General features: G+C 45.7%; 2 protein-coding genes and 1 pseudogene across 4 annotated transcripts in view; 2 read left to right on the top strand and 1 right to left on the bottom strand.

Moving 5' to 3' along the window:
* DESI1 (desumoylating isopeptidase 1) overlaps window positions 1–8,534 on the bottom strand; it is a gene marked incomplete at both ends in the record, with an annotated part of 29,368 nt that extends 20,834 nt beyond the window's left edge. For both annotated transcript variants that reach the window (XM_080705222.1, XM_080705223.1), the window contains one exon: window positions 8,428–8,534. In XM_080705222.1, coding sequence (XP_080561348.1) covers window positions 8,428–8,534 — 107 coding nt within the window. The remainder of the gene's footprint in view (window positions 1–8,427) is intronic.
* Window positions 681–1,283, top strand: LOC308270218 (small ribosomal subunit protein uS12-like; annotated as a pseudogene). Its single transcript has one exon. The product of its transcript is annotated as a small ribosomal subunit protein uS12-like (transcript).
* Window positions 8,535–9,609: 1,075 nt separating the features above from the next.
* The window catches only part of XRCC6 (X-ray repair cross complementing 6), a gene marked incomplete at both ends in the record, with an annotated part of 31,058 nt that continues 25,155 nt past the window's right edge, over window positions 9,610–15,512 (top strand). Inside the window, 2 exons of the mRNA XM_080706648.1 lie at window positions 9,610–9,688; window positions 15,288–15,400. Coding sequence (XP_080562774.1) covers window positions 9,610–9,688; window positions 15,288–15,400 — 192 coding nt within the window. The remainder of the gene's footprint in view (window positions 9,689–15,287; window positions 15,401–15,512) is intronic.

The raw sequence follows: 15,512 nt of genomic DNA, 5'->3' as shown, positions 1-15,512 counted from the left end.
AAAAAAATACACACACACACACACACACACACACACACACACACACACATATACATATATACATACATAAAATTAAAAAAGGTTATTAATTTAATTTTTTTTGGTGGTACTGGGGGTGGAACCCAGAGGCTCTTCTACCTCCGGGCTATACTCCCAGACCTATTTTATATTTTATTTGGAAACAGGGTATCACTAAGTTGCTGAGAGCCTCACTCAAGTAGCTGAGGCTGGCTTCGAACCTGTGCCATCCTTCTGTCTCAGCTTCCCAAGACCTGGGATTACAAGCATGCGCCACCATGCCTGGCTTTACTTATTTATTTTGCAGTACTAAGACTGGAACTCAGGGTGCTGCACTGCTGAGCTACGTTATAGCCCTTTTTATGTTATTTTGAGACAGGGTCTACCTAAGTTGCCCAGACTGGCCTCAAATTTGCAAGCCTTCTGCCTCAGCCTCCCAAGTTTCTGGGATTATGGGTGTATAGTATTGCAACCTGGCAAACAAACAAACAAAACGGTAGGTTTAAAACTAGTTAATACTCTGGTACTGGGATTCCTTAGAGTGAGTCTAGGAATCTTTCCTAGGATAAAAACTACTTGTGAATTCTTTTTCTCAGTACTAAGAGGATCCCCTCTCAAATACTGCTTTTGGCTCTTTTGCTGCGGCCCGTGGCACCAGCAGGATGGGCAAGTGTCACGGTCTTCGTACTGCCAGGAAGCTCCGTAGTCACCGACGGGACCAGAAGTGGCATGATAAACAGTACAAGAAAGCCCATTTGGGCACAGCCCTGAAGGCCAACCCTTTTGGAGGTGCTTCCCATGCAAAGGGAATTGTGCTGGAAAAAGTAGGGGTTGAAGCCAAATAGCCAAATTCTGCCATTAGGAAATGTGTCAGGGTCCAGCTAATCAAGAACGGCAAGAAAATTACAGCTTTTGTGCCTAATGATGGTTGTTTGAACTTTATTGAGGAAAACGATGAAGTTCTGGTTGCTGGGTTTGGTTGGAAAGGTCATGCTGTTGGTGACATTCCTGGAGTCCGGTTTAAGGTTGTTAAAGTAGCCAATGTGTCTCTCTTGGCCTTATACAAAGGCAAGAAAGAAAGACCGAGATCATAAATATCAATGGTGAAAATGTGGTAGCAATAAATTTTCATATTCCAAAAAAAAAAAAAAAAAAAAAAACAAATACTGCTTTTGTTACTAGCCAGACCCCCTACACTGCTCTGGGCTAAGTCCACCACACTGCCACCATTCACCAGGCTAGTGCTCACTGAGCACTGTGCTAGACTCAGGATACAGCCAGAGCTCTAGCTCCCACAGAACTTCTGGAGGCGAGAAAATAAACAATTACCAAATAGGATGATGGATGCTTTTAAAGGAGCATATATACAATACAACCATCATGTAATAAGGAACAAAAGGTCAGGGAAGGTTCCAGGAGGAAGTGACCTTGTAGCTGTGGCCTCAAGGACGGGCAGATTAGATTAGCCAAGGGAGAGATGGAGAGAGAAGTACCTGGGCTGGGGAGCAGTCTGTGAAAAGCCCAGAAGTAGCTAGATGGTGGGCACGCCTGTAAGGCCAATATTTGGGAGGCTGAGACAGGAGGATTTGAAGGTTCAAGGACAGCCTCAGCAAGACTCAGCAAGACCCTTTTTCTTTTCTTTTTTTGGTGGTACTGGGGGTGGAACCCAGAAGCTTTCTACCTCCGGGCTATCCTCCCAGACCTATTTTTTTTTTTTTAATATTTTATTTGGAAACAGGGTCTCACTAAGTTGCTGAGAGCCTCACTAAGTAGCTGAGGCTGGCTTCGAACCTGCGCGATCCTCCTGTCTCTGCCTCCCAAGCACAGGATTACAAGTGTGCACCACCACGCCTGGCCTAGTGAGACACTTTTTCAAAATAAAAAAATAAAAGGGGCTAGAGATGTAGCTTGGAGGTAGAATGCCTCTGGGTTCAATCCTGGGTACCAAAAAAAAGAAAGAAAGAAAGAAAAGCAAGCCCCCAAATGAAAAAGAGACCTGAAGAAAGAAAGAAAGAAAGAAAGAAAGAAAGAAAGAAAGAAAGAAAGAAAGAAAGAAAGAAAAGCAATCCCCCAAATGAAAAAGAGACCTGAAGGTGGTCTCTCTCGCCAGGTGTCCAGCCAACCTTCCTTCTCCACTGTGGTGCAAGAGTTAAGCCCTCGTGTTCCAAGGTACCAATAGGGAGAACTGAAGAAGCAGGGGAGAAGGGCTGGTGTGCTAAGCAGATGTGACACAGGTGAGATCGCAGAGGATGGGCAGGAGCAACAGCAGGCGGCCCCAGAAGCCGCACTCATTTCCATTTTGCTAGAAATTGCGGGGTTACAACATCCACTCAGTAGATAGCAAACAGTTCACACAATGAACAATACAAATCTAAAACAAAGCACAATAGCTGGCATGAAACCATAAAAAAATCTCTTGGATAAATTCTACTGAATTTTCAAGCTTGAGTCCAAGCCTCAATCATCCCAGTAATCAATAATTAATTGGGTTGGAGGTATTCAAAGATAGGATTGCTCGGCATGCATGAGGCTCTGGGCTCAATCCTGAGCAACACACACACAGACAGACACACACACACAGACAGACAGACACACACACACCCTCACTGTCACCAGCTCCAACCACTGTGGGAACACAAGAGGGTGAGATGGTCCCTGTCCTTCGGGGCTTGAGACTCTTGATGAAACATCTGAAACAGCTGTTGTACCACTCATTTTGGTATCAATCATAAACTATTTTACACTACTACGCCATTTTGAATGTGCACATATATTATTTTTAGGGATTAACTTCTGGAGGACAGAGTTCCTTTTTGTGCCACAGAATTAATCAAGAAAGAGTAAAGCTGGGCATGGTGGTGCAGGTTTATAATCCCAGAACTTGGGAGGCTGAGACAGGAGATTTGTAGGTTCATGACCGGCCTAAGCTACTTAGTGAGGCCCTGTTTCAAAAATAAAGAATAATAGCTGGGCATGGTGGTGCACGCTTGCAATCCCAGCATTCCAGAAGTGGAGACTGGAGGATCATGGTTCGTGGACAGCCTCAGATACTCAGTGGATCCCTTTGCAACTCAGTGAAACCCTGTTTCAAAAATAAAAGGACTAAAAAACAGGGCTGGGGGGGGGATAGCTGAGTAAAATGTCCCTGGGTTCTATCCTCAGTACTACCAAAAAAATAAAAAAATAAAAAATAAAAAACAAGCCGGGCGTGGTGGCGCACGCTTGTAATCCCCGCGCTTGGGAGGTGGAGACAGGAGGATCGCGCAGGTTCGAAGCCAGTCGTGCGCTGGCTTAGGAGACCCTGTTTCCAAAATGAAAATGTAAAAATAGGTCTGGGAGTGTAGCCCCGAGGTAGAAGGGCTTCCAGGAACCCCAGTACCACCAAAATAAATAAATAAATAAATAAATAAATAAATAAATAAATAGAAAAGACTGGGGGTATAGCCCTTAGTATTACAAAAAAAAAGTAAATAAATAATAATAAAAAGAAAGGACTGGGGGTATAGCTTGGAGGTAGAATGCCCCTGAGTTCAATCCCTAGTTTTGCAAAAAAAAAAAAAAAAAAAAAAATTGTATACAGAAAAATTTCAAATATTCATTGGATTATATTCTGCTGAGAAATATATTTATTTGATGCCCCTGGTCTTTGAACCTGAGAATAAATTTGAGATGAGCTTGTAAAGTAAAATAAATGTGATGCTTGTACACAGAACTTCAGATCAGAAGATAACAAAGTACTTCTTGGCACCATTAAGAAGACAAAACATCTGTGTTTTTCTCTTTGTACTCCAGCACAAAAAGAGGTCAAAAAGTTTAAAAAGCAGCTAAAACTATTACAGTGATGTACTGAAGGACAATTTTTTTTTTTTTTTTTTTTTTTGCGGGTTTGGGGATGGTGCCAGGGGCATTCGACCTCCGAATTTTATTCTTTATTTTGAAATTGGGTCTCACTGAGCTGCAGAGGGCCTCACTAAGTAGCTGAGGCTGTCTGCAAACTGCGACCCTCCAGTCTCAGCTGGGATTACAAGGGTGCGCCACCACGCCTGGTGATTTGGGGGGAAAAATGGTGATTTGGGGGAAAAAAAGATGCAATCAATTAGAATGTTAAGGATAACTGTAGCTGGGCGTGGTGGCACGCTTGTAATCCCCGCGCTTGGGAGGCTGAGACAGGAGTTCACACAGGTTCAAAGCCAGCCTCAGTTACTTATGAGGCGCTCAGCAATTTAGGGAGACCCTGTTTCCAAATAAAGTATAAAGTAGTTCTGGGAGTATAGCCCAGAGGTAGAAAAGCCCCTGGGTTCCACTTTCAGTACCAAAATAAATAAATAAAATTAACATAAGGGGGGAGCAGGGCTGTTACTTCTCATTCACTTCCGGCCCTTTCCCCTCCACCCACTGTATCTACAAAGGCCTGTTGTCAGCTTCAGTACCAGCCCAGACTTTCCTGCCTCAAGGCCTTGGCGGGTTGATCTCTCTTCTACCTGGAACATTATCACTCCCTCATCACCCCTCCCCTGTGGCTACTTCCTTCTCATTCTAAATTTCCAGGTTAAAAGCCATTATCACAATACTCTGTGTGTGTGTGTGTGTGTGTGTGTGTGTGTGTGTGTGTTACAGAGAATTGAACCCAGGGCATTCTACCTCTGAGCTACACCCCTAACTCTATTTTCTATTCTGTATTTTGAAACAGGGTTTCACTAAGTTGCAGAGGGCCTCACTAAGTGGCTGAGAGTGGCCTTAAACCTGCGATCCTCCTGTCTCAGCCTCTCAAGTAGTGGGATTACCAGCGGGTGCCACCACGCCCGGTGCCACAATCCTCTTATTTAAAGTTGGTCTCTTATTTTCTACCTCATCATCCAGTTTGCTTCTGCATAGCATAGGTCACAATTATTTGCATAGATATCTATTCATATAGTACTAGGGATTGAATCCAAGGGTGCTCTACCACTGAACCTCTTTTTTTAAATTTTGAAACAAGGTCTTGCAAAGTTACTGCATCTTGGCCTCAAACCTGCATTCCTCCTGTTTCAGCCTCCCAAGTTTGGGGATTACAGGCGTTGACCACTCATGCCTAGTTGCATATGTATTTGTGGGGGGGTTACTGGCGATTGACCCCAAGGGCACTGTATCTTGAGCTAACCCCCAACCCCTTATTATTACAACTACTATTATTATTCTGTGTGTATGTGGGAGAGGTGGTACTGGGGATGGAACCCAGGGGCATTCTATCTCCCAGTTATACCCCCAGCGCTATTTTTATTCTTTATTTTAAAACAGGGACTCACTAAGTTGCAGAGGGCCTTTTTATATTTTGAAACAGAATTTTGCTAAGTTAGTGCATCCTGGCCTCAGTCCGAAAATTCTCGTTTCAGCCTCCCAAGTACTGGGATTACAAATGTACACACTAGCACCTGGGTCTCGCTAAATTGCTGAGGCTGGCCTGGTATCTGTGATCCTCCTGACTCAATTTCCCATGTAGTGGGATTACACGTGTGTGGTACCATGCCTGGCTTGTATGTATGTATTTATTTATTTATTTTTGAGTGTGTGGTGCTGGAACCCAGGGGCGTTCTACCTCTGACCTACTCCCCAGCCCTATTTTTTTATTCTTTTTTATTTTGAAACGGGTCTCACTAAGTTGCAGAAGACCTTACTAAGTTGCTAAGGCTGGCCTTAGGCTGCAACCCCCTCTCTCAGCCTCCAGTACTGGAAATACAAGTGTGTGCCACCACATTGTATTTATTTTTAATGTCTCCCACACTAGCTAGCTCCATGGTGGTGAAAAACACCTTTGTCCATTCAGTCATCCTCAGTTAAACTTAACACATCCACTAGCATGTGCAGGCACTCCAATATCTGATGAGTCAATATGACAACGATCCCTAAAGGCCCCTTTCAGCGAAAACCAAAAAATATAAAGTACAAAGGAAAGGCCTTTTATTTATGGGCTTAGGAAATGTCTACATGATGACTCATTATAATCAAACTAAACAAATGGCTTCATTCCAAAGAATTTAGAACTTGATTGCTGTAATCTGCTGCTGACTTGCATCTTCCCCGCTGCTTTCGGATTTGTAGTGCTGGGGACTGAATCTGGGGCCCTGTGCATGCTAGGCACACACTCTACTACTAAACTATATACCTCGCCCTGCCTTGTTTTAACAACTAGTGAGGCCAAAACTTCTGTTCAGTAATGGGTTGGCTACATAAGAGTGATCTGATAAGCTGACTTAAAATACATATTTAGAGCCGGGCGTGGTGGCTCACGCTTGTAATCCCCGCGCTTGGGAGGCTGAGACAGGAGGATCCACACAGGTTCGAAGCCAGCCTCAGCTGGCTTAAGAGACCCTGTTTCCAAATAAAAATATAAAATAGGTCTGGGAGTGTAGCCCGGAGGTAGAAGGCCCCTGGGTTCCATCCAAAAAGTAAAAAATAAAAAATAAATAAATAAAAAATACATATTTATGAGTCTGGCCTGGTGGTGCATGCTTGTAATCCCCGCGCCTGGGAGGCGAAGACAGGAGGATCGCGCAGGTTCGAAGCCAGCTGTGCTGGCTTAAGAGACCCTGGCTCCAAATAAAAAAGTATAAAAAGGGGTCTGGGAGTGTAGCCCGGAGGTAGAAGGGCTTCCAGGAACCCTGGTAACCACCAAAAAAACCCCCCAAAAACAAAAAAACATATTTATGAATCAAAACCTGAGGAAATTCTGATTTAGAACTTTAAGTATGGCTCTAGAATCCATATATTGAAGATTTTCCTTATTTTATTTTATTTCTATTTATTTATTTTTGGTGGTACTAAGGTTCCTGGAAACCCTTCTACCTCTGGGCTACACTCCCAGACCTATTTTATATTTTTATTTAGAAACAGGGTCTTTTTTTTTTTTTTTTTTTTGGTGGTACTGGGGTTCCTGGAAGCCCTTCTACCTCCGGCCTACACTCCCAGACCTATTTTTACTTTTTTTTTTTTTTTTTTTTTGCGGGTCTGGGGATGGAACCCAGGGGCATTCGACCTCCGAGCTACACCCCCTGCCCTATTTTTTATTCTTTATTTTAAAACCGGGTCTCACTGAGTTGCAGAGGACCTCCCTAAGTAGCTGAGGCTGTCCTCGAACCGCGATCCTCCGGTCTCAGCCTCCCGAATGCTGGGATTACAAGCGTGCGCCACCACGCCCGGCTTCTATTTTTACATTTTTATTTGGAAACAGGGGCTCCTAAGCCAGCGCGCACGGCTGGCTTCGAACCTGCGCGATCCTCCTGTCTCTGCCTCCCAGGCACTGGGATTACAAGCGTGCGCCACCACGCCGGGCCATATCTGTCTTTTCAACAAACACTCTAAATGATTCTGATGTGAAGACAAATATAGAAACCTTACTCACTGGCCCAGAGTTGAAGAATTAAGTTAACTCACTATGACACATTGGAAACTCAACAATATTGAAGCAATGCCCTGAAAAGTAGCCTTGCTTCCTTGACCTCTGCCCCCTTGCCTCCCAGAGACGATCTAAATCATTCTCCAACGTCTCCATAGAAGCCAGGAAACACCAGACGTTTAAATAATGGCTGCCAAAGATGTTCACTTTTCAGTTTTTGGAATCTCTTCCCGCCCATTACTACCTGAAATTACAAACCTAACAATATGTGATACCAGACATTCTGGTATTTGGGTTGAAATGAGATATGTCTACTCTGAACTGATTTCTCTCCCAGCATTAAAGTACTTTAATGGAGCACAACCAAAGTACTTTCCTTACTAACCCTTATGGCATTCAATCCAATCCCCCCGCCCCACCCCCGAATTGCTTTCTTACCATCGAAGCAAAAGCCACTAAGAAACTGTTGAGAGAAGACCGCATCGCCAGGCCGAACTCGGTGAATTCTGAAGTTCGGTTCCTGTTGACCTGATTTGGTCTCTACCTGGGGCGATGGCGGGCGCTCTGCGCAGCGCTCCCTCTCTCTCCTCCTTCCCACCTATCTCAGCGATTGCAGAGGGAGTTTACTTTTGGCACGATGGGAAGGCTCTCGGCCATCCAAGGATCTCCTCCGCAGTGTCCCTCTCACCACGAGGGCACCATGCGGGAGGCATCCTGTCCTCCCCACACCAAGCCAGGACTGGAGAGGGGCTCCCCAGGCCAAGCAGGCGCCAAGATCCAGCAGGCGCGCCCTAGCTGGAGGGGCTCTGGAGGGCTTGATCTCGGCCCGATCCCCTGGAAAAGGGAGGGCGAGACTCCTCTGTCCCTTCTCCCTGGATTCAAACCTGAAGATGGGGAATCGGGGCTCAGTGCGCCCAAACCCCAAACCGACCTCTTCTCCTTTCGGCCTTTCCGCCCATCCTCCCGGTCCTGCATCTCCCCGGAGTAGTGGCCCAACTCTCCCCGCCCTCCAGCCCGGCTCCAGCCTTCCTTCCCACCTGACCCCGGGCCCCTCACCCAGCATGATGGGGCTGAGCCGCCGGGCCAGGCCCTTGGACAGGTCGTACACGTAGAGCTTCACCGGGTAGAGATTCGGCGGCTCCATCCGGACCCGTGGCGGCGGCCACGAGGGCCCTCGGGCGCCCGGCAGCGGCTAGGACCTTCCCGTACCCGACGGGGGTGGGGAGAGGTGGGAGCGGGGACCGAGCCCGGGCCCGGCCTGAGGGCGGGGGAGAGCCGCCCTGCGCTGCTCGCGCCCCCGCGCCCGCCGCCGGCAACGACTACTGTGAGGTGACAGAGAGGGGACGGGGAGGGTCGGCCCGGAGGGGGCGGGGGCGGGACGCACCTTCGCGCATGTGCGTCAGGCGCTGACGGGCGTCGGGGGCGGGGCTTGGCGGGGGCGGGTCCTTCGCTGATGATGGGCTGGAGGTAGGGCCGTGTGGACGCCGGCGGCGGGAGGGGGCGTGGCAGCCTTCCGCGACGGAGACGTGCTGTGCGTGATGACGTCAGGAGCGTTGATTGGTAGAGCGAGCGGCCCGCGCGTACGTGCGGCTCGCGTTGGGAGCGAGTGGACCTCTTGCCTGCGGCAAAGGTAGGCTGGTGGTGCTGGGTCTGTTTGTTGCTTGCCCCCCGGGGCCGGCGTCGCCCTGCTCAGTCTCTTCCCCGCTATCCTCGCCGCGGGGCAGCGTCCGCCCAGATGTGCAGACCTGAGGGGAGCGACGGCCTCCGGACCCTGCTTCTTCTGCGGGGGGAGGCGGCGGCTGGCCTTGGAGGCCCACCGGAATCTGAGACCGCGTTGGGCGTGACTGAGGGGAAGGGAGAGACTTGGGGAGGGGAGAAATGAAGGACGAGCGCGTGTGCCAGAGAACCGGGGTACTCGCGCAGTCCCGTGGCGCAGGAGGCGGGGTCCCCAGGATCCCCTCGCACACTGGCCCTCAGCGTCCGTAAGGTAGAGCTAAGGCGAGGCTGCACCCTGAATGGTCCCAGTGTCCCTTTACCTCTGCTTCTCAGTCACGACAGAGAGCCCTCAGGCAGCAGCAGGCCCTGTCATCCTCATTCCTTACTAGGAACCCCATGGCCTTTAGAGCGCCTCTCAGAAGAGCCTAGAAGTCGACATTTTTTCGATTTAAATTTGCTTCTTATTGATCTAAACTCCTTTGACCTAGTGACCAGGAACCACCATGTCAGGGTGGGAGTCTTATTACAAAACCGAGGGTGATGGAGAGGAAGACTTGGAAGAGGAGAGTCCTGAAGCAGGTGGTAAGTGACTTTAACTTGTAGCATCATTCAGTATGTGGAAGAAAGACCTTCCTGACCTCTCTCTGCAGGGTGGACTTTGCCATCTGCCGGCCTAGGGTTTTCTCAGATAATATGAAAGACTTTTCTTTTTTTGAGCTTTGCAATTGCCCTAGGATCTTCTATTTAGGTCCTAGTCTAGCTGTGGGGCATATCTATCTAACCTTAAATATTTGCTGCTCACTGGTGAACTGACATCTATTGAGCTCCAGTAAATGACCTTATTCATGGATATCCTTTGTCGCATTAGTGGTTCATATGAGACCCTTCTGCTGCAGAGCAAGTCCATTCACTCAACTCAAGACCTCAGTGTAAAAAATACCTTCAGCCTATAATAACTACAGCAATGGGAGAGTAAACATTAGCAACACAGTTGCAAGAGAGTGATTCCGGCGGTGTGGTGGCACATGCCTGTAATTGGGAGGTTGAGACTGGAGAATCACAGGTTTGAGACCAGCCTCAGCAACTTGGTGAGCCTCTCAGCAACTGTTGTGAGAACCTAATTCAGAATAAAATAGGGCTGGGAGTGTGGCTCAGAGGTAGAGTGCTTGGGTTCAATGCCCAGTTAGCGCACACACTCTCCCTTTCTGCCGCTTCGGCTCCTCCTGCTGTTGCTCCTCCTCAGCCTCCTCTTCCTACTCCTTTCTCTCCCTCTCTCTCTTCCCCTTCATGATAGCCTCCAGGTTTAGGAGTATATGTTAAGGCAACACAGTAACACATAGGGCAAAGAAAGAGAATTAAAGGGTACATGTAATCTGCATCCTAGTTAATTGAACTCCTGGTAGTGTTTTTATTAAACCAGAAACACAAGAAATACTAAAGATTAGAGAAGCTTATTGCAGTCTGTATATCTATCACTCTTAACACAGCCAGTACCATGATTTAGATTTCTTTTCCTTTCCTTTCTTTTTTTTCAGTACTGGCGATGGAACCCAGGGGGATTCTCCCTCCAAGCTACACCCCAGCCCTGTTTTTAATTCTTTTTTTTGTGTGTGTGAGTCTGGGGATGGAATCCAAGGGCATTTGACCTCCGAGCTACACCCCCTGCCCTATTTTTTATTCTTTATTTTGAAACTGGGTCTCACTGAGTTGCAGAGTACCTCACTAAGTAGCTGAGGCTGTCCGCGAACCGAGATTCTCCGGTCTCAGCCTCCCGAATGCTGGGATTACAAGCGTGCGCCCCCACGCCCGGCTTCTGTTTTTAATTCTTTATTTTGAAACAGAGTCTCACTGATTTGCAAAGGGTCTCACTAAGTAGCTGAGGCTGTCCAGTGAACTGAGATCCTCCTGTCTCAGATTCCCAAATGCTGGAATTAACAAGCGTGTGCCACCACACTGGCTTCTCTTACAGTCTATTTTTTAACAGACACACACTCACTTTATATATATATATGTGTTTGTTTGTTTGTTTATAGTACTGGGGATTGAATTTAGGGGCATTCTACCTCTGAACTACATCCCCAGCTCTATTTTTGTTCTTTATTTTACTTTATTTATATACATGCAAATTTATTTATTTTTGGTGGTACTGAGGATTGAACCCACAAGCATCCTACCTCCGAGTTATAGCCTCAGCCCAATTTTATTTCTTATTTGGAAACAGGTTCTAAGTTGCCAAGTCTGGCTTACCTGTGATCCTCCTAAATAAATAAAATAAATAATAGGTAAATAAATAAATAGGCCTCTATTTTTTTTTTTTTTTTTCCTTGTGGTGCTGGGGATTGAACCCAGGGGCATTCTGCCTCTGAGCTACACCCCAGACCGATATTTTTTTCTTTTCTTTTTTTCTTTTCTTTTCTTTTTTTTTTTTTTTTTTTTTTTGCGGTACTGGGGATGTAACCCAGGGGCATTATACCTCCGAGCTATACCCCCAGCCCTATTTTTTAGTCTTTTTATTTTTGAAACAGGGTCTCACTGAGTTGAGAAGGACCTTGCTAAATAGCTGAGGCTGTCTGTGAACCGAGGTTCTCCTGTCTCAGCCTCCCCCATATTGGAATTAATATTCTTTTTTTTTTTTTCTTTTTTATTTATGGTACTGCGGATGGAACCTAGGGGCTTTTCTACTTCCGGACTATACTTCCAGACCCATTTTATACTTTATTTGGAAACAGGGTCTCACTAAGTTGCTGAGAGCCTCACTCAGTAGCTGAAGCTGGTTTTGAACCTGTGCATTCCTCCTGTCTCAGCCTCCCAAGTGCTGGGATTACAAGCGTGCACCACCACACCGGCAATATTTTTATTTTATTTTATTTTATTTGTATTTATTTATTTATTTATTTTGTGGTACTGGGGTTCCTGGAAACCATTCTACCTCCGGGCTACACTCCCAGACTTACTTTATATTTTTATTTGGAAACAGGGTCTCTTAAGCCACTAAGGTTGGCTTTGAACCTGCGCGATCCTCCTGTTGCCGCCTTCCAAGCACAGGGATGACAAGCATGCGGCAGCATGCCTGGCCCTATTTATTTAATTTTAACTTTATTTATTTATTTATTTATTTATTTATTTTTTTTGCGGTACTGGAGATAGAACTTGAAGGCATTCTGCCTCCAAGCAACACCCCAGACCTATTTTTTTTTTTTTTTTTTTTTTTTGTGGTACTGGGGATGTAATCCAGGGGTCTTTTACTTCTGGGTTATACTCCCAGACATATTTTTCATATTTTATTTGGAAAAGAGTCTCACTAAATTGGTGAGAACCTACGCGGTCCTCCTGTCTCAGTCTCCCAAGTATTGGGATTACAAGCATTTACCACCACACCCAACACTATTTTTTATTTTTTATTTATTTATTTTTGTGGTACTAGGGATGGAACCCAGGGTCCTTCTACCTCTGGGCTATACTCTCAGACCTCTTTTGTGTTTTGTTTGGAAAAAGGGTCTCACTAAGTTGCTGAGAGTATCACTAATTAGCTGAGGCTAGTTTTGAACCTGTGTGATCCTTCTGTCTCAGCCTCCCAAGTACTGGGATTACAAGAGTGCACCACCATGTCTGGCTCTTTATTCTTTATTTTGTTTGTTTGTTTGTTTGTTTGTTTGTTTGTTTTTGTGGTCCTGGGATTGGAACTCAGGGGTCTTTACCTCCGGGCTACACCCCCGAACCATTTTATATTTATTTTGAAACAGGATCTCACTAAGTTACTGAGAACCTAAGTAGCTGAGGCTGGCTTCAATCCTGTGTGATCCTCCTGTCTCAGCCTCCAAAGTACTAGGATTACAAGCATGTGCCACCACACTGGCTTTATTCTTTATTTTGAAAGAGGGTCTCACTAAGTTTCAGAGGCCCTCACAAAGAATCAGAGGCAAGCCCCAAACCACCTGTGATCCTCTTGTCTCAGCCTACCAAGTACTGGGATTATAAGCATGTGACACTATACCCAGTTTGTGTGTGTGTGTGTGTGTGTGTGTGTGTGTGTGTGTGTGTGTATTTTTTTTTTTTGTGTGTGTGTGTGTGTGTGTGTGGTACTTGGGATTGAACCCAGGGGCAGTCTACCTTCGAACTACACCCTCGGCCATATTTTTTTATTTTTTAATTTAAAAATTATTATTTTTTTGGTGGTACAGGGGGTGGAACCCAGAGGCTTTCTACCTCCTGGCTATACTCCCAGACCTTTTTTTTTATATTTTATTTGGAAGCAGGGTCTCACTAAGTGGCTAGAAGCCTCACTGAGTAGCTGAGGCTGGCTTTGAACCCGTGGGATCCTCCTGTCTCAGCCTCCCAAGCGCGGGGATTACAAGCGTGCGCCACCACGCCTGGCAAAATTATTTTTATTTTTGTGATACTAGAGATGGAACTCAGGGACTGTCTACCTTCGGGCTATACTCCCAGACCTATTTTTATTTTATTTGGAAACAGGGTCTTACTCTGAGAGCCTCACTAAGTAGCTAAGCCTGGTTTAGAACTGGGTTCAAACCTGCACAATCCTCCTGTCTTGACTTCCCAAGTACTGTGATTACAAGTGTGCACCACCACGCCTGGGTCTTTATTTTTATATTTTGAAACAGGATCTCACTAACTTGCAGACAGCTTCACTAAGTTGCTGAGGCTGGCTCTGAACCTATAATCCTCCTGTATCAGCCTCCCAAGTACTGGGATTATAAGGGTGAGCCACCATGCCCAGCTGTTCCAAAATAAAAATAACTGGGCATGATGGCACACCCCAGTACTAGGGAAACTGAGACAGGAGGATTGTAGATTCAAGACCAGCCTCAGCAATTTAGAGAGGCCCTCAGCAACCTAGTGAGACCATTTCAAAATAAAAAGGACTGAGAATATAGCTGGTATGTAGAATGCGTTTGGGTTTAATCCTCAGTTAAAAAAAAAAAAAGGGAGGTAATCAAATATATGCCTTCCTATGAAAACACATCACCTGTGATACAGTCATGCCAAAAAAAGAGAACTTGAATCTGATTAAGCCTCTGTAGGTCCTTAGGAAGGACAGAGGACCATGTTCATGTACCACAAAGAATGCAGTCAGCAAAATCCAGAAAAGGATGTGTGACAGAGCACACTGATCTTCGCACATACATGGGAAAATGGAAGAGTATAAACTAAAATGCCTCAAAACATTTTTTGAAAAAGCCAAAATGAACCAAGCGTGATAGCTCACGCTTGTTATCCCAGCACTTGGGAAACTTGAGACAGGAGGATAGCACAGGTTCTAAGCCAGCCTCAGCTACTTAGTGAGGCTCTCAGCAACTTAGTGAGACCCTGTTTCCAAATAAAATATAAAATAGGTCTGGGAGTATAGCCCAGAGGTAGAAGGTGCCCCTGGGTTCCATCCCCATTACCACCCCCCCCAAGAAAAAAAAAAAAAGAGTCAAAATTATTATTTTTTTTTTTCCAAGACAAAGAGGTTTATTTAGGAAAGGGAAAAGATACATGTTCAAGGGAGAACATGGGCCACCTTAAAAGGGAAAGAGGCCTTTGGGGTCTTTACGGTTATTTTTTTTTCAGTACTGGGGATGAAACCTAGGGGCATTCTACCTCCCAGCTACACCCCCAGCCCTATTTTTTTATTCTTTATTTTGAAACAGGATCTCTGAGTTGCAGAAGGCTGAGTTGCAAGTAGCTGAGGCTATTCGCAAACCCGTGATCCTCCTGTCTCAGCCTCCCAAATGCTGGGATTACAAGCATGCGCCACCACGCCGGGCTCTTTTTTATATTCTTTATTTTGAAACAGAGTCTCACCTCACTAAGTAGCTGTGAATCTCCTGTCTCAGTCTTCCAAGTACTGGGATTACAAGGGTGTACCCCGCTACACACTCCTCACCCCTGCAAAAACTAATTATTAGAGATTTACTATTGGTTATTAAAACTACAAAGAAAAGAAAGGAAGGATTTTACTTTGAGGGAGTGGGTTCATTGTTATTAGAAGGGAATATAGGAAGGACTTCTGGAATGGCAGATAAGACTCAGTTTTTTGATATGGGTGGTGGTTTTAAGGATGCTTACCTTGTAATAATTTTGTATTAAACTTTTGCTTTAGGGGCTTTTGCTGTTTGTTTTATAGCAATAATATGAATAAAAAGTAAACATTCCCATTCATTTGTTTTCTCCCTAGGAGAATATAAGTATTCAGGAAGAGATAGTTTGATTTTTTTGGTTGATGCCTCCAGGGCCATGTTTGAATCTCAGGGTGAAGATGAATTGACTCCTTTTGATATGAGCATCCAGGTAAGATTAATACTTTTTTATTTGATTAAAAAAAAAAAATGCCGGGCATGGTGGTGCACGCTTGTAATCCCAGCATTTGGGAGGCTGAGACCGGAGGATCACGGTTCATGGA

Source organism: Muscardinus avellanarius (genome assembly GCF_963383645.1).
Source record: "Muscardinus avellanarius genome assembly, chromosome: 11".
Taxonomy (NCBI): domain Eukaryota; kingdom Metazoa; phylum Chordata; class Mammalia; order Rodentia; family Gliridae; genus Muscardinus; species Muscardinus avellanarius.
The sequence above is the reverse complement of the archived record's forward strand: the minus strand, read 5'-3'. Positions and strand labels throughout refer to the sequence as shown.